Source organism: Myripristis murdjan, chromosome 8 (genome assembly GCF_902150065.1).
Source record: "Myripristis murdjan chromosome 8, fMyrMur1.1, whole genome shotgun sequence".
Taxonomy (NCBI): domain Eukaryota; kingdom Metazoa; phylum Chordata; class Actinopteri; order Holocentriformes; family Holocentridae; genus Myripristis; species Myripristis murdjan.
The window spans coordinates 23,035,167-23,061,055 of record NC_043987.1 but is presented as its reverse complement, the minus strand read 5'-3'; the positions used below and the strand labels follow the sequence as shown (position 1 = coordinate 23,061,055).

Genomic DNA, 25,889 nt, shown 5'->3' with positions numbered 1-25,889 from the left:
AACACAGCAAGATAGGTGGGGGGAGGTTCTACTTTCAGACAGAAATCCCTCTGTCTACCTGTGTGCCAGGGACAAGCAGACACGGCTATTCAGTCGTCAGTCCCACCACACACAGTGTTTGTTTAGCCACTGCTAAAACAAGACACTTTTAATCTATTTTCCCTTTTCCCACAGAGCCAGCCGACCCAAGAAATTATTTATTTCTCTCTCTGTCTCTCTCACTCACACATGCATGCCTGATTGCATGTGGACATAGACTGGATCAATATCAATATATACCAATATTGTGGGCTGATATTGGTCATTAATTAAATATCAGATATTAGATGCTTTATTTCCCCCTGATCACAGCTACATAACAACTGTAAAAGCTGCAATGCAATTTACAATTTATTTTTTTCTTTTTCATAAATATATACATTTTCTCTATAACTTATTCACTTCAAGCATGATATGTATCCCAAAGCTGAAGTGGGACACGTTGCCTTTAAAGGTGCTAACCATGTAGGCCTAGTGTATGGGTTGCAATGGAAAGTTATAGTGTTACATAATCTAAAAGTTGTTTTAGAGATCTTTCTATGCTACAAAGAATTCAATTTCTCTTCTTTTCAGTTTTTCTTTTTGTCCACATCTACATAAACTGAATATCAGCACACAATAGCAACTTTCAGCAGCTTCCTTCCAGAGGTGTCAGTGTTGGCATCAGCTTTCAGAAACCCAAACTGGTCAAACCCTAATCCTGACCTCTTTATTACCTCCACGCGGGCATTAATTTAGTGTTTGAACAGGTGCAGATGAAAGAGCCACAGGTGAGGCAGTTGTCGTCCTCGCTCCTGCAGAGGAATGACCAGCCTGTGATTCAGCTCAGCTCCGAGCAGCCGGCTCTGACCAGCTGGCTCCTGCCGGGGTCCTCCGCTGATCAAAGCCGCCTCAGCCCGCCGGTTTTAGCCGTGACAGCACTGACAGCGGCGTGTTTTTGCCGCCGTCTGAACTGACGAGCAGTTAGTAAGATGTGTTGTTAGGTGATAGGTATCTTTGGATTAATTGACACACCTGGGTTTCATTCATGTGGACAGTGCTCATGATCATCTCATCACAGCTCCGTCAACGCTAAGCTACAGCTGCCTTGTTAAAAAAAAAAAAAAAAGAAAGAAAAAGGAAAGAAAAAGAAAAAAGAGGTGTTAATAAGCCTCCTGTCTTGGCTGCTAATGTGTTGAGACACAAAAGTCCCGTGCAGAAGCTTTGGTAACACTTTATAGCCTATGACTAACACATCTATAGCGCTTTGTATGGAATTCGACTCCACTCAAAACACCTTATGATGAGCACGCTTATAGGAATGCATAATGCTACACTCACTGATAGATCTTCTTAGCCTGTGTGAAACATCATAGAAGTAGTGAATTATAAGTATGTGTTAAAATGGGTGTTTTATTAGTGTTTTATTTCACAAACTCAATGATTATCATGTTAGCTCACTTTCACAAAGTGTTATTTTGGACTATTTGACAGCAGAATACAGTGAATGATGCCTTATGTTCCTCACAGTCAAAATTAATATGTATTTAAATAAGTCAAACATTTGAATGCACTGAATTTTACTTTACTGAAATGGTTTTATTTAGATTGTACTTTTCTGAAATGTAAGAAATTCACTCCTGGGTTGGACTTAAGTGCAATGTTACGTGTGCATTTGTGCAACTTGCTCGTTCCGTTTCCATTTTCTAAGAGTCGATACTTGGAAAACGCTCTTTTGATTTGTTGAAGTTAGCAGGAACCCGGTTTTGAAGGTTTCTTATGAGTCTGAATGTGATGCTCTTTCAAAGTTTGTTCACCTCTCAAAACAGAACATGAGGTGCAACACAGGGGGCAATTTTACCATCAATAAAACATAAATAGTTGTGAAAGATGCACTTTTCCTGTGACACAAATAAAGTGTTTCTTTTCATCACCAACATATTGTGGCTTTAGCTCAATTTTAAATGACATCCAGCTGTATGCCTATAGATGATCTCACCTGCCAGCCACCGGTCATATCCTAATACTTAGAATTCAATCTTATGACACAAGACACACACTACAGAAATCAATATCAATCAATAGCACCCTCAAAAATTAAATATGAGTTAAGAAAAGAAAGCGTAATGCTCATGCTCATGTTACTTTTGATGCTTAAGTGCATTTAACCACAGTTGCCTCAGTATTGTCACTGGTTGAGAGTTTTGCAGGACTTCTATCAGATTAATATTTTATTAGTATACTGGCTATCTCTGCTTCTATGTAAAGAAAAGATCAGTGTACGTACTCTGCCACTACTTGTCAAGGTGTTTGTTTCACATTTTGACACCATTTGATGATACTTAACACATCCTGTTTGGCTGCAAATTAAATTAAATTATAGATCCCTGTTTTGGGAATACAGTAATATTAAAACAACAATGAAGTAAATTAGACAGATACGCATCTAGGGTTACTAGGGGGAAAAAAAAACATTCAGTAAATCAGCTTTCAAGTTTGTCACTTTGTTTTTAAGAATGTGTTTATCCTGGAAGCGGTGACTCAGTGTCTGCCGCCTTTGAGCTTGTTCCAGTGCCTCTCATTTCCACAGAACTGAACACGTTGTTTTCACAGAGCTAATTTGTTCATATCAAACTTGACAACTCAGGCAAGAGTCACTAACGTTTTTAAGGTGTACGTGTCCAAATGAACATTCACGTCTTCACAATTCAATTTTCCACACATTGAGGTCATATCTCACTGCTTGAAACTTCAGAAGCCAAAGGTGTCTTGACTTGTCCAGGTTAAGCAGAGAGAGAGAGAAACTGAGAGGGAGTATAGCCTACTGTATCAAAACAATGTAGGCCAACTAAAAATGGACTATAGGATGTTTCAGATATTATATGGTTGGAAGAATAATGATATATGCAGCAAACTCTGATGAATTAGTACCATGGCTTGATTATCTACCAACAGATGAATCACAGGTTCTCACCTTCATCCTCTATAAACCAAACCCTGCTAACTGTCTGAAAAGTTTTTTTTTTTTTTTTTAAGTCATGTGACCGGGGTGGGAGGGGGACATTATGGGAGGAGAAGCACAGCAGGCTAAGGTGAGTCCACCTCCACCACTTAAGACTTACCTTTACTCTCCAGCCAACACCTTGTTCCTCAGCTGAGCTCCTCGATTGCATAGCAGCTCCTCCTCACTGACACCTGGACTGACTGTGGCTGATACCTGAGTCCCAGCCCATGTGTGTCTAGTGGATGGGGTTTTTTTTTTTATTATTATAAGGCTTTTAATGTTTTTATTTGGGACATTGTGATGCATTTCACCAATCCATCAGCCTCCCTGTAGGACTCAGCCTGGCCCTTTTTACAGGACTAACGCTTAAGACTGGACTCTAATAGCTTGGACATGTTCGGCCCCGGGCAGCTGATATCTACTCTCTTTCCTGCAGTTTTCCACTCACCTGCAGCGCACTTTTTCCCTGCATTCCCAACAAGACTGGGCTCTCCAGCTCAGATCCTGATCCCAGGGCCCTTTATCAGCTATGAGTCCTTGAGGAATTATCTGCAGCCAGAGCCATGCAAGGAAGCTTTGCTCCTAGCAACACAAGCAGCAGGGATGGGACAACTCGCAGAGGGAATAGGTGAGCCGCAGCTACTGCTGCCTGAGAGAGTCAGCTCCTGCAGAGGAGACCTGTGCGGATAGTGCAACATGTAACAACCAACAATCTCTAAGATTGTCAGTGAGCACCATCTGATCGCAGAGCAAATGTTTATAAAAGATTGGCTAACAGCTCGTAACTAACAATCAATTATCAAGCAATGCTAAAGCGGGCCTAATGAAGGCTGCGCTAATTATCCATTCTAGAGCCATTAGTTCCTTGTCACCCTTTGGCAATTGTGTAATTGGTGCTTGTGCTGTGCTTTCCAGATGAACAGAGGCCAGTGAAGCAGCGGCGTGCGCGGGCCAACTACAGCAGCTGGCAGCTGGAGGAGCTGGAGAAGGCCTTCGAGACCACGCACTACCCAGACATATTCATGAGAGAGGCGCTGGCCCTCAGACTGGACCTCATCGAAGCCAGAGTGCAGGTAATTTCCACACCGTCTGCTTCTGGAAACTCAGGCCACTGATAATGATTTTTCCACGTGGTGTACAAATGAAGGTTTATTCTGAGATACAAAGAAACTGCAGGTGCAGAGAACCACCACTGTTTTAGACAGCGGCTGAAAACAACCCTGAAGTGAGCAAACTATTTAAAGAAGGCACAAATCCATACCCTAATTTTGGTCTAAAACTTCCTCACATTTCTGATTTCTCTTCTTAATTTTTTTTCTAGGTGTGGTTTCAGAACCGCCGAGCTAAGATGCGGCGACAGTTGAAACTCCAGGGCCAGCTCACGGGGCCGTACGTGAAAAGTGACAGTGACGACAAAGCAGAGAAGGCCAGCAGGAGTTTAGAGCAGGCGGAGGGCTGTGACGGAGAGCACTGGGAGAGGCGACAGGAAGGGGAAAACTATCCATGGACAAAAGCTCCGAGTGCTGTGTTGACCCAGCATGTGCAGCCTCTGATCCAGGGGTCGGGGAAATGGGAGGGGCCGGAGGTACCGAGTTCGGAGGAACTGCGCTCCTGCAGCATCGCCAAGCTGAGGGCCAAAGCCAGGGAGCACGAGGCCGAGATCCACAGCACTGTAAACATGTCAGGAGCAGACAGACAGCCACAAACACAGGAAGCTGATGCCATACAGAATGACTGATGATTTTCCTTCTTCCTGTTTGTACAGAAAAATAACACTTTTTAAATAGGTTGCATTATCAGTAAGGAACAACATACTGTGTGTATATTTTGGGGGAGCTATGAGGAACTTAATTATCATATTGGAATATTTAGCTGCCATTGTCTCTGGTTGTATAAAATGTTAAACAGAGGGTTGAGATTGCTTTCATGTCAAGTGAGTGGTTATCAGGGTTTTTTTTTTTTTTCCCTCATACATTTCAACCAAATTCTTTAATGGCAGTTTCTGGGAGACATTTTAGGTATAAATTACACTTTTTTGTCTAAGATTATGAAGTAGTGAAAATGTGTATCACTTTTTTTGTCTCTTTCCATGCAACTGTACAAAATGATGAATGCTTTCATGCTTTCTTTTAATAACTGGTTGATAATCAGTTGTGCTCTGAATACAAATTTTAACTTGATGGATGTGTGGCTGAGGTCTGCTCTTAATGGAGGGCTCGATGGATCCACAAGTGTTTGCATTCCCATGTTCTTCTTGTGCCAAATTTGATCCCTTTCACCCTTAAACACATTGAGGAACTGAAATGGGAAACAGAAAATTTCTCAGTGATTTCGTCGATGACAAGCTCACCCCTGACCCTATCCTGTTACCCTCACAAACAGAAGCATGCATCAACAGGAAATAATTGAAAAATGAAATCACAAACAGTGGATCGATAAAGATTATATTATAAACATGTCTTTTTTTTTCCTTACAGTAATATGGCACCACTAACTGTATAATGAAAGAAATAACATTACTTACTGGAAAGTAAATTTGCCCATCGATCCTGACATTCATAAAGAGCTGTGAAGCTAAAAACATGCAGTGAATCTCAACTGATAAGGAAGTAAATACTTTTTTGTTGTTGTTGTTGTTTTTTTTAGGGTTATTTTTGGCATTTTCCTTTATTTCTTACAGTCACAGTGGAGTCGAAGCTGGGCCGATGTGTTAAGGTTCCAGCCTTGTTAAGTGATATGCACTCCACCAGGTGAGCCACTGGGCCGCACCAGAAGGAAATGCTTTGTGATTTCCAAGTGTTTAAACACACACTGTTTATGCTTCCTGAGAGATGAAAAGAAAAATGGTCTCAGCAGTTGTATAGGGAAAAACCTTTAAATCCCAAAGTGGGAGCATTTCAAAACCCCATGTTTATGTTTTAAAAAACTGTATAGTAACCCGCACCCAGTCAATAAAACCAAATGCAAAAGTGCTGGAAGTTTACCTGGTTAATTTCAGAGTTTTGTGCAATTGTACAAAGAGCATCATGACAGTTGAAAAACGGTGTTTCAAAAAATGAGAGCAGTTTTCAGTTTTTGTGTCTAAAAAAATAACTAAGAAGACACTTGAACCATTTACTATACAAATATAATAATAAATGATATAACCTCATTAGGGATTTAGAAATAAAGGCAAGCAATAAGGTGGCTGAGTATAAAATTGCTTCTTTTTTTTTATCCTATATTGTGTGATATATTTTCATGACAGTATTATCAGTCTCATCCACATTTCATTTGATAAACTGTGCTGCACCAGAAACATGGTTTATTGTTTGTGTGCAGACAAGTTCAAAATCATGATTTCCCCCTTTAAGTTTTGCATGGAAATACATGAATATATACTAAAACTGTTTATGCACACACATTGTTTCTGCATTTGATTTGACCCTGATATGGAGCAGTGAGACAGTCTCACAGTGCCCCCCTCTGGACACGGAGACGTCCTCCTAAACCCAGACAGGACACTATAAGAGTTTCTAGCACACACGTTTGACTCCTTATCACACAGCCTGAGCACACATCCTGCATTTGTTATGTGCATTACTTTGAAACTTTCAGAATTATGTTACTTTTGCTTCATTTTCCTCAAGCCCTCTTGCTGTGACAAATAAACAATTCATGTCTAATTTGTGGCCCATTTCAGTGAATGAGGTCAGCATAGGTCACACTCACATTTCAGAGAGACTCAAGTTCAGCTCCAGAGTAGCACTAATTACATTCTCTATGTCAGAGGGTTGAAAGCCCACTGAAGGGGTCTGTGGGTCAAATTTGAAACTGCTATTCCAAATGGGTCAGTGAAGCACAATTGGAGATTAGCATTGTTTTCTGTTAAGGTGGAGAAGCTGTTGAACTTTCAAACTTGAAAGTTGAACGAGTTTGAGCTAATTTGGGAAAAGTTGCCATCAGAGCGTTAATTCGTCATGATCAGGATGCAATATGAAAGTTGCTGAGGAAAACAGTTATACAAGTTTCTTTTGGAAATTTTGTGGGACGGCATAATTGGGGCTAATTAGGTCAAAATCTTTATTTGACAATAGCTGGCCTCAATTAGGCCTCAATTAGGCCCTGCACAAAGCAGGGTGAGTTGAGGAATGCACGTCATGGATTTTGTCATTTGTTCTTATATCCTTCCTAGAGTACTGTGACCTTGCTTGATTTGCTGGATGGAACGGCAACTCGGGTGTTTAATTGCACAAATAAATCTTCCAGGCATCTTTACGTGCCTTCCACCTTCAGTGAGAACAGTTCTGATCAGATTTGGCTGCAGATGAGATTCATGGCTTTTAATGAAACAGTATGGTAACTGTCCACATGCTATAGACGTGATGCTTTGTGCAGAGAGTGAGAGTCCAACACACAATGCAAATGAGAAAGAAAGGACAGCAGCATCCTTTGTCAGAAGACAATGCAGTGGCTCATTAGTGGCCCAGCGTGTCTTTTGTTGAACCAAGAGGAACCCTGACTACAAACAGCACAACAACATCGGACTGAAGACACTGACTGTATAGACACTGACTGGATGTTGAAAAAAAAAACAACTGAGGTTAAGTTAAAGAGAGATCGAGTGATCAGTATGAACCACTGTCTTCATTTTGCTTAAAGGTCACACTAGAAAAGAACAGTTATGATTTCAACATAAGGGGCACTTTAAAGAGATGCCATGACATTTCTTAGTGACACTCTTGGGTGAGGACCCCCTGTTAGCCACTTGTGGCACTGTGTGTTGTGCAGGTCTGGATATTTTGCTCACTGTATTAGAAGTTGGTGCAGAATAATGCACCAAAAAAAGACAAAATCCCCATTTGGATATAACTACAGCTTTAATCTCATATTACACTCTATTTCCAATTTTGCCATTTCTGCTCATGTTTCATGTTTGCGAATGCATCGCAAACAGAAATAGATCAAACATCCAAACAAAATTTTAAATGCAAGATGAGCATTTAACAGAGGTTATATGATCCTTGGAAAACTATTCAGGCCAAACTTACATATTTCAACAACAGTGTGCTTACACTTCCCCCAACCCCTGATCATTATGAGGGAAAACAACCACCAACCACAAAAAACAATTACATTTTCAGAGAAACATGTTCTTTTTTCCCTCTAAAAAACACCGTACAACACTCACATAACTTACTATCATGCATAGTCTGACTTTCATGTCATAAAGGTTCATGTGGGCCTAAACTGAATTCATGTTCTCCTTCCACTACATTCCTGCTGGTTTTGTGCACCACCAATCAGCCAATAAACCTGAAACAATAAGGATTATTTAATTCAGATGCTGTGGGAAATCCAATTAAAACTCTGGACTGGGACTCACTTTATGGAATTAAACACCAAATTTTGAATATATCAGTATTACTCGCCCGGCAGCTCAGTGGCTTTTAATCAACTGTTGTGAATGACGAATCAGCACTGTGTATCAATTAGTGTAATGAGCCGGGAGAAAGCCACACCAGCTCGTCATGACAGGCAGCCCACCGGCCAGAGGAGGAAACAGGACGCAGCTGCCGCGTCGCAGTTCACGGTCAAACCCACAACTGAGTCAGTTTAGTCTGTCTGTGTGAGTGAGGGTGTGTGTGTATGCGTGTGTGTTGTGTGTTTTATCACTCTTTTCCTGCGGCTCCTCCACGCTGCAGGGCTGCCTGTTGTGCTTGACGCGCTGGGAAGGAGCATGGCTGCCATCAAGGCGCTGGAGCAGTGGTGCAAAATCCAGTGTGAGGGCTACCGAGACGTTGCCATCACCAACATGACCACCTCGTTCAGGAGCGGACTGGCTTTCTGCGCGCTTATCCATAAATACAGACCCGACCTGATGTAAGCATTTAACCCTACAGGACCGGTTTTTTTTGTGTGTGTGTGTGTGTGTGTGTGTGTGTGTGTGTGTGTGTGTGTGTGTGTGTGTGTGTGTGTGTGTCATTTTGCTGGGATTTAGTGTGAGATTGGCAGCGGGGGTGATCATTAAAATGTCTTCGGGCAGGCTGAAATGTCACTATAATGTTACTATAATATTCCTGAATGGGTTTATAGTGCGTCTGTGGTGCACAGTGGTGTGTTTATAGTGTCCTTACTGTATGTTGTGGTGATTTTTCTCTAATCTAGGCTGCAGTATTAGTATTGAGTAGTTTTTGACTTCTTAAAAACTTTGCAGTGTTTGCATTTGCTCTAAATTTAATTTCAGGATTACCTGGTGTATTTCCTCTTATTGAAAAGAAAACAAGACAGAGAAAAAACAAAACACCACTATCTTCCTCAACATAAGTAATATTGTTTAATTAAGGCTGAACTTCTCCTAAAAAGTTAACATCGATAAGAGTTTTCTTCCTTATTTGGGTGTTTGATTTTCACCTACATATACAGATCTAACTCCTCCCACTGTAATATCTTGTGTTTCTTTGTCTTCCCAGAGACTATGACTCACTCAGTAAAGAGGATGTGTTTAAGAACAACAGCATGGTAAGAATGGAGCACCTGCAGCCGTGACTTGTAAATAATTGTCCCGCAGCCGCCGACACACAAAGGCAAAAGCAGGACAGCATAAGTGGCAAACACACACAAAACTTACAGCTGTGTGTGAAGAAGTTTTTCTTGCTGTGGCGTTTATGCAGTAGATGGGTTTCAGTAATAACACAGCACTCTAAAATCTCCACCTCTCACAGAATAAATGTTTGCTCCTCTAATGTTGATGTATTGAGTCTTTATACTGTACCCCTGTCCATTTATTGTCCAAATTTATTTTGTTAACCCCTCAATAACCCAAACAGCACAGCAGGGACTTTTCCATTATTTAGTCCTCCTCCATTTTACTGACTGGCTTCCTCTGAGGATTACAGGCCCCACAGAGCGCTGAGGTGGAGCACAGTACTACGTAAGGCCTACTCACGACTTGTCTGGATCATCCTGACAGTGTGAGCACCGAATTTGAGCTGAGGAGAGGCTCTCCAGCTTATTCATTTTGAATGAGGCTTACTGTCATCGGCCACTCGATCCTCGTGATAGAGCCTCATTTTACGGCAGGGTCTTGGCAAACCTCCGGACGGTTGTGTAACAAAGGGAATTTTACACCCTCGGAGAACCCGTGGAGGCACAGTGTGTTTGATTAGCCTTAACTGGTGATCAGCTTTTGGAGATATTCCCGATACCGCAACATATGTGACCTGTGAGGTGTAATATCATCCACAATTGCACCTTGTATATTTCATGAATGGTCTCATATTTCGTACAGGTGGTTGTTCTGAGTTTGCTTTACATGTATTGAGTGAAGCCCTCTGCAGTTTTCAGAAGCCACCTCGCAAATCCAGACATCTTTTATTTTCCGTCCTCCTCTTGTCACACTGGCAGACTTGGTATTCAGCGAGGCTTTGCTACCGATTTTAATGAGCATGTCCAGGCTGATCCTAAACAATGCCCCAGTATCCTGCTCCCTCCATCTTCCTCCTTATCCCTGAGAGTGCACAGGAAGTGTGCTATTCATTATACAGCCCCTTGTTCAGACCTCCCCAGGCCCAGCCACAAAATGTGGTTCACTGTGCTGCTTATCTATTTATAGAAAATTGTATTGTGTGACATTTTTACGCATACTGTAATTCTAGGAGCAAATTTTACTGTACCCATTGAATTCTGTGTTTTTTTTGTGTGTGTGTTGTGAAACAATGTTGAAAGTTCTTATTTGATCCATGTTTGTGGTGCTATTAAATGTGGCAGGTGTTTACAGATTGCTAATTAAACCTCTTTTTCTCTCTCTCCAGGCGTTCCAGATTGCAGAGGAGAAGTTGGGGATCCCGGCTTTACTCGATGCTGAAGACATGGTGGCTTTGAGGATCCCAGACAGACTGAGCATCCTCACCTACGTCTCCCAGTACTACAACTACTTCAACGGCCGCGCTCCCAGTGAGAACATGGCTCACTCACTTATCTTTAGCAACTTTGCAGATTTATCTGAGTACCCCATTCTTATAACCAGGCAGATTTCCTTTTCTTCACCGGTTTCTATGAATATTTCTGGTTTATGTAGTTTTCTCTCCTGTGCTGCTGTGTGATATTGTGGTTGGTAATGTTATTTTTTTCTCCTCAGTGGGAGGAGTAAAAAGGCCAGCAGAGGGCTCCAAGGAGGAGCCATCAGAGAAGAAGAATCTCCCAGTGGTTGCCAAAACCTTTGTGTCTAAAACAGCCATTGAGAATCGTTTACCACCCACTCTCGTAGCTCAGACTTCACCCAAGTTGGCCAGAACCGCCACTCAGGTTCGTAGATCGATGTCAGAGCTCATAGCATCATAGCATCTGAGGTTGGAGAACTGTGGCTGATTTTTATAGCACATCTCAGTTGGTTTGGTAAATGTAAGAATATCTCTTCAGACAGAGGATCGCCTGAGTTTGTGGTTTTTGTTCTTCCCTTCTGCAGAAGACGGTTCTGGTTGAAAGCTCCAATAAAAGTGGCACTCTCAACAGTAAATGTGTTGCATGCAAGAGCCAAGTTCATCTGGTTCAGAGGCACTTTGTGGATGGGAAGCTCTATCACAGAAGCTGCTTCAAGTAAGAATTGAATTTCTCTTGATTAGTTCTCCCATTGCTTGGGGCTGGAAAATATGGACAGAATCAAAAATCACTATGTCCTTGACCTAAATACTCTGATATCAATATTGTTACAATATTATAGGGATAGCCATCATTGTTTTCATGTGATATTCACACACCAGACATTTTTGATGAACCATCATTAGTAAGGCAGACTCAAAACAGTTCAGCAAAAGTTGAGAAAATGGCATTGTTTTACTGTAACGCAGCTTTTAAAACCAGGAAAAGACGACATATATGCCATATCATGATATTATGATATCCAAAGTCCCAGAAGGTATCTAGTCTCATGTCATAATATTAATCGGCTAGGCATGATTTGCTAATGACTGCTAATAATCTTAAAACCCCCACCAGATGCAGTGTGTGCTCCAGTGTGCTCCATACTGGAACCTATAAAGCTGGGAAAGAGCCAGGCACTTTCATCTGCAACAGCCAGAATGGTTGCAAATCTTCCTCCTCTGAGGCTTTGATCAAAAAAGGACCTGCCAGTTTGGTTGCGCGACCAAATAGTGCCAGTCAACCTCAACCCACCCCAAGTGCTTCCTCGGTGCCGCCAACCCCGCTGAATATCGTTCTGAAGCCGGTCAGTCCCGCTGCAGCTTCCCATTCCTGGACGGCCTCTGCCCAGAAGACGCAGGCAGCCCGCCAGAGGTTTTTCCAGGCTGCTCCGCCCGTTGCCGAGGCCCCAGCCGGCAACAGGAAGCCCCTTGAACCCCCGAATGTCCCTGGGAGGCCAAAGGTCGCTCTTAGCCCTGATGAGAAGAGCAGCGCCAAGGCGACGATTGGCAAGAAACTAGCAGAGGAAAACTGCAACAATAACAACAAGCGCCTGTTTGTGATCCGATCAGCAGAGAAGAGGTGAGCAGAGCACGTTATCTACTTTTTGTGACCGCAATGGATTGGCTTCTTCTTTAAAAAAAAAAAATATATATATATATATATATATCTAGTCTGACTTACCGTCTGTGAGGTTTTTGACTGATTTTTATTGCTACCATTATTAAGGCTGATGGTGACGGTATTCTCTCTCCTCAGGTTTGGAGATGAGCCAAATTCAGCTGACAGCCCCAGTTTGAAACAGGATAAATGCAGCCAAGGCTCAGCAGGAAGCCAGACAGGACAGTCCTCCACCAGCCAGACCAACAATAAGAAATCGCCATGTGTGAAGCCCGTCAACAAAGACAGCACAAGGCCAACAACTGTATACACAAATGCCAAAGGCAAGCTTAATTAAATTGACTTCAGGTTTTTCCCGCTTATCCATTTGTTATACTTTCCTCCCACACACCAGCGTTCATAGAAAACACAGCCATTTTGTCATGTTGGCCCCTATTTACACTGCCAGAGTGACTAGCATGCTGCTAGCTTGTGGCTGGGCTCTGTGCTTGCCGCTGACATTTTAATTTCCCCCTCAGAATTGTCATGAACTTTCACAGTTTCCTTGCTGTCACCGTCTTGGGGGTTGACGTGCATCCATGCATGGGCGTAATGTTCTGTCAGAATCAGTAAGTTTGCAGACAGAAATACATCCTGCAACACGGCTGGCTTTAAAAGAAGTGTTAAACGGCTTCTTTGTGGGTTCTGAAAGACCCCCCCCAACCATCACCACCACCGTGACCTTGTGAGTGTATCTCTGTGTGACTCCTCTGCTTACAATGCAGACAAGACATGAGGCTTTAGTCCAACTTGTCCAAACTGGATCACCTCTTGTCCAACACACTGCAGATGTTTTAGATAATCAACTCTGCAGAAGCGATTGTTGTGCACATATTCAAGTGAATGTGTGGCATGGGAAAGATCAAGTCAAATGAGTTTTGTGTGTGTGTGTGTGTGTGTGGATCTTTTGAACTGCTTTGAGTCCATGCCCAATGCCTAAAGAAGGTATCAAATGAAAAAAAAAAAAAAATGCTCTCATATCCCAGTGGGTTTGAATTTGGGATACATACAATAGAGCATTTAAAGCAGGGGTGTCAGACTCATATCAGGCAAGTGGGCTGCATTTGTTCAAATGAGACCTCACGGGGGCTGGATTATTTTTTGCTTACGCCAAAATGACTCAAGTCGATATTTTAGGCTACTTCATGATTTAATATTCTAAATCAATCAGTTTGCGGGCCCACCAATCAGACATTGCATGCAGGGAAATGAAAATAGCACACAATGTAGAATTACATAAAGCAGAGGAGAGAATGCGACAAATATACAGCATACGGGTTTGCCATTTACCTCCGCTCTTTCCATCTTTCTTGAAAAAATGTACATTCCATGTCGACCTTTCACTTTTTTGATAGCAGGTTTGCTAAACTGACGTAACGCAGCAACTAGCCTGCTGGTTTTTCATCTACTTTTTGCCAATTCTACCTTGAGCCGATGGATAGTTTGGACTAGTTATAATTAATTTATCATATTTTATCATTAATGATGATGAATTTGACCCCTGTGCCGTATCTCTGATATCTCTGATTTGAAGTAATAAGTGGCTTTTGCCAAGTTGCCCTTGCATCGTCGGTCGTGCTTTGTTGCCTCTAGGACCTGTCTAAATGTTTTTGTTTTTGGCTACAGATCCGGGCCATCGTGACTCGCAGACAAAACTCAAACCTGTCCAAACTGCACCGGGACTACGGTAGGTCTGCTCAGCACGCCTTGATAAACCACAATCACTTTCTAACTCACTCAACCGGAAGAGGGCAAAGTCACACAGGTGGAGGAAAAAATGTGTTCAAGCATTTGTCTGACCACGCAGCTTATTCACTTCACTCCTCCAGAATGTCAATTCATCCAGCATCACCTGTTTCTGTTATTGCTGAGTGGCTCAGAGGGCAGCCGCTAGCTCTGCCCCCCGTCCTAACAAGCCCCGAGGAGTGCCACGCCTGAGCAGTCCCCTACTAAAACACTAGATTCCTAATTTCTAATCCCTCCTGATGGTTCCGTCATTGTTTTCACAACCTTTTAATCAGTGCAGTGTGTAAGGTGAGGCGGTTTCGTATATTTGCATTTTATTTAGTGCGTTCAGCCTAATCGTCATTATGCCAGATGTAACGAATCTTTAAAAAATGTCGCTTTGGATCGTTTTGTTGTTCTTGCAGAAATCTTGAAGCTGAAGCTGGACCAGCCACTAGTGAGCCTGGATTCATCTCCACACCTTCGTCTAACATGTCCTTCAGTGCAACAAAGTCTCTCTCAGCTGCAACACCTGAAGCGTCTCCAGTCAGCTTTCCTCTGTTTGATCCTACACAGCTCAGGGAAGTCCCTCCTTACAAACCTCAACCTGGATCTGGAAACCAGGGTGAGATGGTCTGCTTGTATCAGTCTACTTCAAACAGAGCATTTGTCGGGTTTTATACTCCTCATCGCTTATTGATTTAGCTGGTGTGGTGCATCACTGCATGGTTATAGTACTTGGAATATATATTTTTTTAAAACTTTGCCTTGTGAGCTCATCTGGCCACCCAATGCACCTGTAAAAAGATGAATGGATGAATAAATACATCCATCAGAACCAAACCACAACTGACAAGAGCAGGGCAAAGTAATTGGTCTGTATAGAAAGAATTTTTTCACTAATTAATTCATTTTACATACCTGGCTATTTGTAATCAGGGCCACAGGAGGCTGCATGTCATGAGTGGAAGGCAGTGAAACACCCTGGAAAGGTCGCCAGTCCCTCATGGGGCCAAAACACTCTCCTATATACAGTTCAAAGTAATCAGTTCACCTGATCTGCATGTTTTTGGGCCATGTGAGGAAACTGGAGCATCCACGGGAAACTTGCACAAACATGCAAACTCGACACAGAGGAGGAGCGGGGTTGAGATTCAAAGCCAGGACCCTCTTGTGGGGAGGGGATGCTGCTAACCACTGAGCCACCCCTAAAACATTTACTCCATAAAAAACATTCTGAAATTCTCCATCAATGGCACTGCATCATATTGCTTCAGACATAACCTCGTGCACAGATATATTCCCATGCACAGACATGTCACAGTAACCCCTTTTGCACTGCAGGGCTTCCTCATTATTTCCCGCCGAACAAAATAATTACACTCCTTTCTGATCTTGTTGCATCCACATTATCCACATTGTCATTATCATCAAAAAACAGTGCCATCAGCCTTGTGTTAGACATACAAGTGTAGTTGGCCCTCGCCCTGTGTAGGCATGCCGTGGAAAAAGGGGCCACTGATGCCAAAATGTGTTTCTACAACTGCCTGGATTCAGTTTTTACCCAGAAAACAAATTTTGGAAGTCAAACTTTTTCCCAACCCAAAATCCAAACTTTACATTCTTTATTTTAGGTTTGAAGCCTGGGAGTCGCTCATCCATAAAATCCCCACCCAGATGGCCAGCTGTTGAATCTGCTGGCTCCTCGACAGCTGTTCCAGCCAACTACGGGAATCCGCTGAATAGCTGTCCCTCAGGTTGGGCCTCGGGCTTTTTACATTCACCGCCTCAGCCAGATTCATGGCCTCAGCCGTCTTGTTGATATTTTAGTTTCCTCATATGAGCAAAATAAATCAGGTGAAGTCATATGTGACAATGCTTTCCTGAAAAGCTGCCATAAAAGGTCTATCTAATCCTATTTTATCTACCTCTTAGGTGCTAAAAAGGGAAAGTATTTGTCACCCACCAACGCCTCCAGGACTGAAATGAGGTCACCCTCTGTAAGTTCCCTCCATTAAGTCTCTTAAGAGATTAATTAACAGCTATACAAATATGCTTTCATTATATTCCAGGCAAAAATGGACCACCTTCTTTACATTCTTCAGTTGCTGAAGTCAGAGCAATATTGATTTATCCATATAAATTTGTGTATCAGGTTGTTATGACTCTTCCGCTTTTTTTTTGTTTGTTTGTTTGTTTGTTTTTAAATCAGATTATGTCTCATCACATCCCGGTGGATCAGATTGAGAAGGAACTGAGTGATATTGAGAGAAACCTGAGCGACTTGGAGAGGGAGGGTGTGGAGCTGGAAGAGAAGCTTCGCCGCTGTGAGGAAGGTGCGTTTCCTCCCGCTCCTTTGTCTCCACAGCTCAACATTTACTTCCTCCTCTTCCCCCTCGCTCACATGGACAAAGGACGTGAAATTTAACGTCAAAAAACAAGAAAATGCACGCTCCTTCCAACACCTCCATTGAATTTGATCTTTGGTTTTCCTTTCTGTGCCTGGTGACACACACCAAATAACTTTCAGAAACTTTTTTTTTTTTTTTTTTTTTTAATATTTTATTGCATTTTTGTAAACAGCTGAATCCCTCTAGTACATTCTGTTCTCATGGTGGGATGGTTACTTCACCTGGGACACACACACACACACTCAACTACAGCCTAAGGTTAGGTGAGGAGGGGGTGGTGGGGGTTGACCGGCCATTTCTATTACTGTTTCTATCGCCAAATGAGGTGAGAGGCGTAGACAACCCACAGGGATGCTGCTTCCTCTTTTGAGGAAGTGGGAGTACAGGGGCCTGATTGCTTTGCTCAAGGTCAACATGGCTCGGGCATACTGCTATATATTCTGGTCGATTGCTCACTCCTTTCCCGCGCGCCGCCCTGGAAGCCTGAGCCCACAATCTTTTTGGCCAGAATTTGACATCAATTCCACACCACCTGGGAGATCAAATACTTCTGAACTGGAATTTCCAGGGCAGCTCAAGTTCAAACTCAGAAGCAAATCGTGGCTCTTCTGGGCGATGGCAGAACGTGGGCAGTCCTGTTCTCAGTGCCCGTCCGACCCGCGGCTCACTTTATTGATGCTTTGATTGATCGGCCACAAACGGCTATGGGCAGATATTCAATCTTAAAAATCAGTAGATCCACCTACTCAGGTGTTGCAGTCTGACTTGATGAAGCAGAAAATGCAGGTTGTTGGCATCACTGCTCATGCGAGTCCTCAGTATTGCACGGTGTTTAAGCGCATGCCATAATGGTCAAACAAATCACCACCACGTATACCAAGTTAGGAAGACATTTCAACATTTTTTAGATATTTAAAATCTATAAACAAATCACTGTGGGTGTCAAATGAGTTTGCAGTAGAGCTTCAGTGTACTTTGCTTGTTCTAATATTTAAAGAAAGAGTGGGGGGAAAAGGAAAATACCGCCCATTCAGGACATGCTGCTCCATTCAGAGTGCGAGAGGTGTTTGGATAAATCAAGATTAAAGCTAACCCCTGTTGGATTTCCTCTAAATCATTGTTAAACAAGTTTTGATGACAGTCTGCTCTTCCTTCTGAAGCCGCTCGGACTCGGCCTGTGGTGCCTGGGCAGGTTAATATTCGCATATTCAGACAACATTTTGGCTCACAGAGCTCGTCATAAAGTTTGATCTTAATTTGTTCTCTGGTGACAGATGGGGATACTGGAGCTGCTCTGTTTTCCCTGTTTAAAAAAATGTATTGAACTCATTCTAAAATATTGTCTGGAGATATCAGGTAGCAAAAAAAATAGCTGTCTTGCCACTGTGATAACTTGCGGCGTCATTTGAACATTGTTTAACAGTGAGTAAACTAATAACTAACTAGGCTAAGTGCTTGTCAAGAGACAATATCCTTTTAATGAAGCATTTTTTCAACTAAATATTTTTCTCCTACAAGCATTGGATTTGTGTAAGCCCCTGACCCCATCTACAATATCCTCGCACAGTGATTGTTACATTAAAATGGCTGCTTTACCATTTGATTAAAGCTACCCCAATGTTAATAATTTAGATGAGTAATTTTCGGGCTACATTAAAGCGCAGGGCTGCAGCGTCACCTGCTACACTCCTTTATTACATGATGTTTTAACAATTTCCCAGGAGGCGAGCGCACCCTCCGACTCAGCAAACCTGGGCTGCATACACTTAGACCACAACTTATTTTGAGGTTGCGTTCACTTTTATAGAACGACGACAGTGTAGTGATACTTTTGAATGCCATTACAGCTGAAGTGGTTTGTTTTTTCTTGACCTTTTTATCTTATGTGGATGAAAATGCCCTCAAAATGAATCTACAACCTGTTTTTTCACCTCATAATCACCACATCATCCAAGTCATAAAAGCACTGTGCCAAAGCTTTTTCTTTTTTCTTTTTTTTTTTTTTTAATTTAATTTGTTTTGCACATTGCTGTCTAAATACATTCTTGGAGCCGTATGCATCACTGCAGGAACTGCTTCAGTCACCAAGTCAAAGCATTTTTCAATTTCCATTACACTCCACAAGTTACTCAGAGTACAGAGTAGAAGGTAGAAAGCCTCTTAAGGTTCATAAACACACTTCTTTCAGAAATTTCTTGAAGGCCTACGGCTAATATCATTGCAAATAAATTAGATCATAAGTGATTTTAAAAAAATGCATCTAATTTCCAAGAAAGGTCATTCAGTGTGTGCTTGCATGTTCATAACTGACCATGGAAAAAAAAAAAAAAAGCTTGTAGGCAGTCATTTATCTCATTAATAATATTCTGTCTGTCATTAATTGCTTTTGTAGAAAAAAACTGTTTGTGTGTCTTTCAGAGGGAGAAGGGGACATTTTGATGGATCCCCTGATGGTCGACTGGTTCAACCTCATCCGAAAGAAGCAGATGTACGTCAGGAAGGAATCAGAGCTTGTATATATGTGAGTATACTACCTGGTCTATAGCTTATTAATTGAACGTGACGCTATCAAATGATAACCTCATGTGTAATACACCAGAACTCAGTTGTTTCTTCCCTGTTTCCAGTAAAGCCTATTCTAGACTTAAAGAATGTAAAAAAGACATTATATACGAAAACATCCCTATTTGAAATGTCTTTGAGTAGTGTCCATTTATGAGAATAAAAACCTTTTCATTCATTGTCATTACCCAATAAACTGTATTTAACACCAGGAAAGTGTGCTCTGCATGATATCACTCGGATAAATTCACTGATTAACTGTCAAAACAAATGAATTCATGCAAGGGTGTTTACAGTTATGGGATATGTGTGACATGAGGCATGTAATAAATTATTTTAAGTGCATGAGCTACATATGATTAATGAATGCATATTGTATCTCAGAGCCAGGACTCAAGACCTGGAGGAGCAGCAGCCAGGTGTGGAGGGGGAACTCCGGCGGCTGCTGGAGAAGCCAGGTAAGAGCTCGCCGGCTCTCCGCCTCACCGTCAGCTCTGCCACTTTCTTGTCCAACACTGAAGTCTGTGGCAACTTGGTTTGACAGATCATTTAAAGTCTAAAGAGGAGCAACAGCGGGAGAAGAGGCTGATGGCAAGACTGGTGGAGATCGTCGATGGCAGAAATGCCATCGTGGAGGTTTTGGATGAAGACAGGCTGAGGTACCACAATGCCTCTCATCAGTCATTTATTTTTAGATTACTGGGGCATGGCTAATGCAAAACAATCCACACCATGTGTAACGTGCAGTTTTGGTTTGCACTGTTAACTCAAGGCTAAAGGCTTAATTATGGTGAGAGTAATTTATTTTATTTCATTAATTCCAGGGAGGTGGAGGAGGATCAGCAGTTGAATCAAATGATGCAGAATCTTGGTAAGTATTGTTTAAAATGTTCATCTCCGTGAAGAGTTTTTTTTTTTTTTTTTTGTGTCCACATTAGATGCATCACTTTGGTGTACTTAAAAACCATTTTCCCTGTGAATAGGAGTAAAGAGAGCCAAAAACAAGAGGAAATCCTCCATCTCAAAGCTGTTCAGGCGGAGAAGTAAAAGACTGGTGGAATGATCCTCGGGGGGAATCTGACTGAACTGCCGTGCCCTGCTACAGGACCTGAAAATCACGTTCTTACAATGTATCATATTTTATTTCACTTTCAGTGGGTTTTATATGAAAGAACAGTAGTACATAATGTGCTAATGAGAAAAGTCTTTTATGGCAATGAGAGATATGACTGATTGGGGAGCATAAAGGATCAAATCGTGTGTTTCACCTGAAATCTTTGTGGTTTACTGTTTCAGAATTTTTCCAAACTCAAGTGTTATGGTTTAAGAGTCACCTGCAGTTCTTAGTTTAGTGCTATTAAATGAAATGAGAATTGGCTACCTGGGCAGTTATGATTCAATCCTGTCTTATTTTTGTTTGTTTGTTCTTGTTTTTTTGGGTTGGTGGGTTCACATCATGTTTCCAAACAGGATGTTTATAATTATGTGTAAATGCGAGTGCTTCGCCTGTGTTTGTTAGACATTAGTGGGTTAATGCCACAAGAAAAATTGCCGCCACTGATAGATATTTTTATTATGGGCTATATATTTCAGTGCTTGTGGGGCAAATATTTAGAATCGTCTTCATTTTAACGGTGTGTGTAATTAATTGTTAGAGCAAATCGATGTCCACTGGGTCCAAAAACAGGATGTGGAGCCAAAACCACACTGTTATAAAATATACAGGAGAAACACTAACCACCACACAGCCTTGGTCCAAAATTAATTAATCCAATATTTAATAATGGATTTTAACAAATTTACTTGAGGGATATTAATAGGGAGGGGGAAAAAAAACCTTGACAATTAAGTTTTGAATGGCTCTGGAGTGTAAAATGGAGACCAAAGCCACACATGTTGAGCTCCCCTGTTGTCGCCTGCAGTTCCTCTCTCACACTGTACTGTAGGTGGCAGCCTGGGTATGCAGTATCAGAAGGCAAGAACTTGAAAATCCAATTTGCCACAGTACAGACAGTTAATTTCTTTGCTAATTTTATAAATGCTGCAAAATGTTCAGCTGTGCTGATGCAATAATGTTATGTGAAAGAGGATTAGGTAGAGCAGTAGCTTATGGCCAGGGAAGGCTTATAAACTATAGGTTGTATTGAGCTCTTTATCTTCAAACCTGGTTTAATTAAACATTACTCGTTACTAATATCTGCTAAAGAATTGCTCCATACCTGGGCTACTACAATGTTCACATTTCTAGCGTTGTTGACATGCAGAGTCACTCATCTGTGAAAGTGGTATTCCCACTATTTGTGAGGAATGGACTGAAAATGTTGCATTTTTAGAAGTGATAATAAATGGTGTGTACTTATGTATCTATTTATAGTATTTTTAAACCTAAACTTTGTTGTCCAATAAATCTTTTGAAGATTACTGTGGTTGAATTATTTGCTTAATAATGGTTTCATGTATCATGCTTCCTTCAATTTAAACTGGCTGAACTTTTTAATCGTCGTGTAAACTGTGCTGCAAGCCTCAGTGGCCGTTGATGCCACACAACAGCCCACAAGATCCCACTTTGACTGAGACCAACAATGTTGCAGAGCCGCATGAATGTATGCATTTAATGTGGGTTTTTAAGGACGGCATCAAGATAATTTACTCGCGTCAATATATTGAAGCTACTTATAAACTACATATCCCTCATTTTGAGATGCATGAAATTGTGATCATGAACTTGGAACACAATCTTTCTAGCTGAGCAGAGCTGCGGATGATATTGGTACAGAATGCCATGCGTGCTGTGGGTGACAGTCAAGACTGAATATATGTGATATTAGAGTTAATTAAAGCTTTGCGCCCCATCTACTGCAAATGCTTGCACTTCTGCAATTAAGAATCAAAGGCGAGGGCTTAGTGTCAGGGGGGTGTCTAATACATGGTTTTAACAGGAATGGGACCTGATTTGCCAAGCTCCTAGCGACAAGCATTAACAACAGCCTCAAATTAGAGGGACATTAATATTCATAAGTAAAACAATTCATCCTGTGAATGTGTGATGAAATGGAATCCTCTGAGGTGAGCTCTTGTGTCCAAGCTGCCATCGTTCATTAAAATATGCCATTACCCATGAAGTGCTTAATCTTTATGAAAGGGTGGTAAAAATCTGTTTGAACTGCTCTGACAGAAAGGTGGAAATTGTAATATCCTTCAAAGCCTCAGAGTAAAGAATATCTGGTCATTTTTCAATGTAATGATGCTAAACAATATGTATCCTATAGCTGAATAAATTAAAAATGTGATTTAGGCGTCCTCAATAAAAATGAGCGATGCATCTTTTGTTTGTGCGCGATGATATTAGTCTGTCATTTTGTGAATAAGACATCCAAAGGCTGGCTGATGTTGTAGGTTTGCTGTTGTACGTCGAAACTTGCATCACAATCTAAATCCTGTGTGTGCCTTTGTGTGTGTGTGTGTGTGTGTGTGTGCATGTGTGTGTGTGTGTCGTCTTATTCTGAGTGCCAGAGTCTCTGCCACTAGCCTGTAATTATGATCCTCGAGGTAATTTTATCAGGCTCATTAGCTCTGATGAGTAAACGAGAAGCGTGCCTCTAATTTATTGGCCATCCAGGCTGGAGACTTAATTCTCATCAGAGAGATCATAATATTTGTATAGAGAGACAGATATATATACTCAGTTACTAGGCTCTTAGACCAACACTGAGGCTGAGAGGAGACTTTTGTGACTTAAATCCAGTAATTACACTGCTAATAGTGGACTGACATGGAGACTATACAGATAATTGGGCATGTGCTAAAATTATTTCCATAGATGTCATTCTGATGAGCAGGGCACCAAACAACGTCCCATTATTCTGATCTTTGGTTTAAGCATGATTTCAAATGAAAGTTATTACTGTTTGTATTCTACCAAGTCTTGTGACTTTATCTTACTGCACAAAATTAGATTCTCACACCTCTGCAAACAAAATTGCATTGTTTTGTTCCCTGTTCAATAGAGATGATCCATTTTCTGTGTCAGAGAGTGTGTTAAGGGAGCAGGGTAAATATGCTCACAATTTCCGTGTGTAGAAATTTGCATTGAGGAGAAATTATGCATGCTGGCTAGTGGAAATGAAATGTATAAAGTGCATGACTGGTAGACTTGACAAGTGCAGCTTTCATCCATCTCAAATGAATAATTTTCACTTCCCTTAAACATCCTTAATCCAACCATGTTATCAGCGGGCATGCAGGATTCTGCCAGACTTTCTCCTTAACGGCACAGCAACTTTTAACTTGCCTGAGATTCTGCACTGCAGTTGCTTACCACATGGTCTTAGGGACTCACTCTTATCCGTTCCTGCTGGTTTTGTGGATCAGTAAAATTCCTTCAAAACACAATATATACATAACGCAAGTCTTAATAGATAGCAGAATGTCTCACTCTACCCTCCTCTGTGCTTCCTCAGAGGTCGACTTAATGCACTGTATTTTACCTCTGATTCACATTGGCAGAGAACTCTGAGGATGGTGTCTAAAAAACCTATTTGCTTGGTGGCCCTTTGTCCTCTATTTCAAATTTCAGTGACAGACCCTTCCATGCTAGTATAACGTCGTTTGGAAATTCACATGGCGGTAAAGGGATAGAGAGGGATATTCATGGTAAATTACTCATTTACAGCGCAGCATTCAGCAGTTTGACTTGTTATTTTGGGGACGTCTTCTTATTCACTAATATTTTACCATTTCTGAGGCTGGCTCTTCATTGATATTTATACTTGGCATGATACTATAGCGAAGCCAGTCTCCCCCCTGTGTTCCAATCCTTTTAATTTATGCTTTATAGCGTGTTTTCTAAATACTATGACAATAAACAATTAAATGTGTAATTGGTGTTTATACTGTTAATCCCTGTGATAGCCTCTAATATGAAGGGTTACCTGGCTATTTTCAATATCCACTTTCACAGAAGCCTCAGTTTGCGATAAGAATATTAACCTCATCAATTTCAGGTAACTTTCAACGCTTTAACATCTTGTCTTAAAGACCTACGTGTTAGCAGGAGTCTCAGCCTTGGCATTTAGTGACATTTTAAGCCTTTTAACAGAATCCAGACAGGGATTTGCAGTTTCCACCAAAGGAAAATAATTTATATCCTCCTTTCTGAGAAACTGTGGGTAGAGGGATTAAATGCACCAGAGAGATTTGTATGTGGTGCAAGTAAAACAATATTGTGACTCAGTTAATACATTTCCTACCATCTACTTTTCATGCTTTGAGAAAGTCAGAAGTTGTTACTCATCTGGCTGAAGTTGTCTCCGATGCTTTTCTCATTGAATTTTCTCATTCGCAGGGTATTAGGGTGCACGGGTCACCGCGATGACAAAGCTGTGCACCTGAACTCTCCCCACAGCGGTGTCACGAGATGCCACACGCCAGCACCTCACAGTTGTGCAGCGTCTGAGGCGATGAGGAGTCCGACCCAGACCAATTATTCTGCATTCTTTCCCAATCAAGCTTCCCACAAACCCCTCGTAACAAGTGAATGTTTTCACCCCACTTAGAACTACATTTAAAACATAATGATGTACTGCTCACAAATCCGTTTATGAATGACAGTTTGGAATACAAAAGGTCCTTTCTGAGTGTTGGATGGGTTGTGGACTGTGTATCTGCCAGTGTGTCTGATGGCTGCTGTGTAGTGGAGACTGGGCTCTGTTCTCTCTGTGGGCAAGCAGCTTTGATGCACTGCCTCTCTTATCTCATGCCTGGCAAGGTTAATGAAGTGGTGGCACTTTTGGAGGAAGTAGAAATGGGATGAGTAGCAAAGACCAGAGAAAGCTTGGAGATGAAACGTCCCACTCTTAGCGGCTGTAAGTGGCAATTTTGGTGAATTACATAGACAATAAGAAAGGGGTTGTCATCCTCTTAAACACAACAGTCGTCTGAATCAGGAATGGTCGATTGCATCTCTTTCAGCCTGGTTCATGTGAAATTACATTAGCATTTAGGCCTCACTTGTAATGCGATCTGTCAAACATCTCCTTATAAGGCCATGTTAGTGTTTCCATGCAACATTTTACTCTGTTTTTTTTACTCACAAATGTTATGAATTGTACTTTGTGTATGGCACAAAAGAATAATATAACACCTTAAAAACCAGGGAATGCCAAATGCATAAAAAAGAAAGCGGTTTTCATTCTTTCAGCCTCAGATTGCTCTCCATTTAAATCAGGAAAGCTCAGATGGTTTTCAGCGGGGAGCAGTCGAGTCCGGTCCTTCTAAGGACTTCTGAAAAACCATTTTGCCTTTGTCAGGGGCAACAAGTCTCACTTAAGTGAAAGAGATGGCTTATTTTATTTGTAATAAGTGTCCTGGAAGTTGGCTTTTGGTTACAGCTTAAACAAAGGGCAGGAATGCCACTTTAATATAAACATAATAACAGGTGATGTACTGCTAATGCTCTGTATTCCCAGCTTTTTTGGTTTTAATATTCCAATTCCCTTTGCATCTATAAGACCTAATAGGTAAACAGTCCTGAATGGAAGAAATGAAGCAGGTCTACATGCCAATGAATTAGCATATAGATGAGTTCATCTCATACAAATAGTGCTCTTTTG

At 41.5% G+C, this 25,889-nt stretch overlaps 2 protein-coding genes across 2 annotated transcripts; both read left to right on the top strand.

The window, feature by feature from the left end:
- The first annotated feature begins 794 nt into the window (after positions 1-794).
- On the top strand, positions 795-4,760 carry LOC115363175 (visual system homeobox 2). Its single transcript, XM_030057278.1, has 4 exons — positions 795-907; positions 3,409-3,650; positions 3,938-4,095; positions 4,344-4,760. The coding sequence occupies exons 1-4, from the start codon at positions 795-797 to the stop codon at positions 4,758-4,760; spliced, it is 930 nt and encodes a 309-aa protein (XP_029913138.1).
- Positions 4,761-8,488: 3,728 nt separating this feature from the next.
- Positions 8,489-21,699, top strand: micall2a (mical-like 2a). The gene is made up of 18 exons (XM_030059072.1): positions 8,489-8,611; positions 8,707-8,884; positions 9,475-9,523; positions 10,816-10,957; positions 11,142-11,308; positions 11,469-11,599; positions 11,999-12,502; positions 12,680-12,864; positions 14,207-14,267; positions 14,731-14,930; positions 15,940-16,062; positions 16,241-16,305; positions 16,518-16,641; positions 19,135-19,237; positions 19,663-19,736; positions 19,823-19,937; positions 20,103-20,149; positions 20,262-21,699. Exons 1-18 carry the CDS (start codon positions 8,533-8,535, stop codon positions 20,339-20,341), a joined length of 2,427 nt encoding a protein of 808 aa, XP_029914932.1. The 5' UTR covers positions 8,489-8,532; the 3' UTR covers positions 20,342-21,699.
- The last annotated feature ends 4,190 nt before the right edge of the window (positions 21,700-25,889 follow it).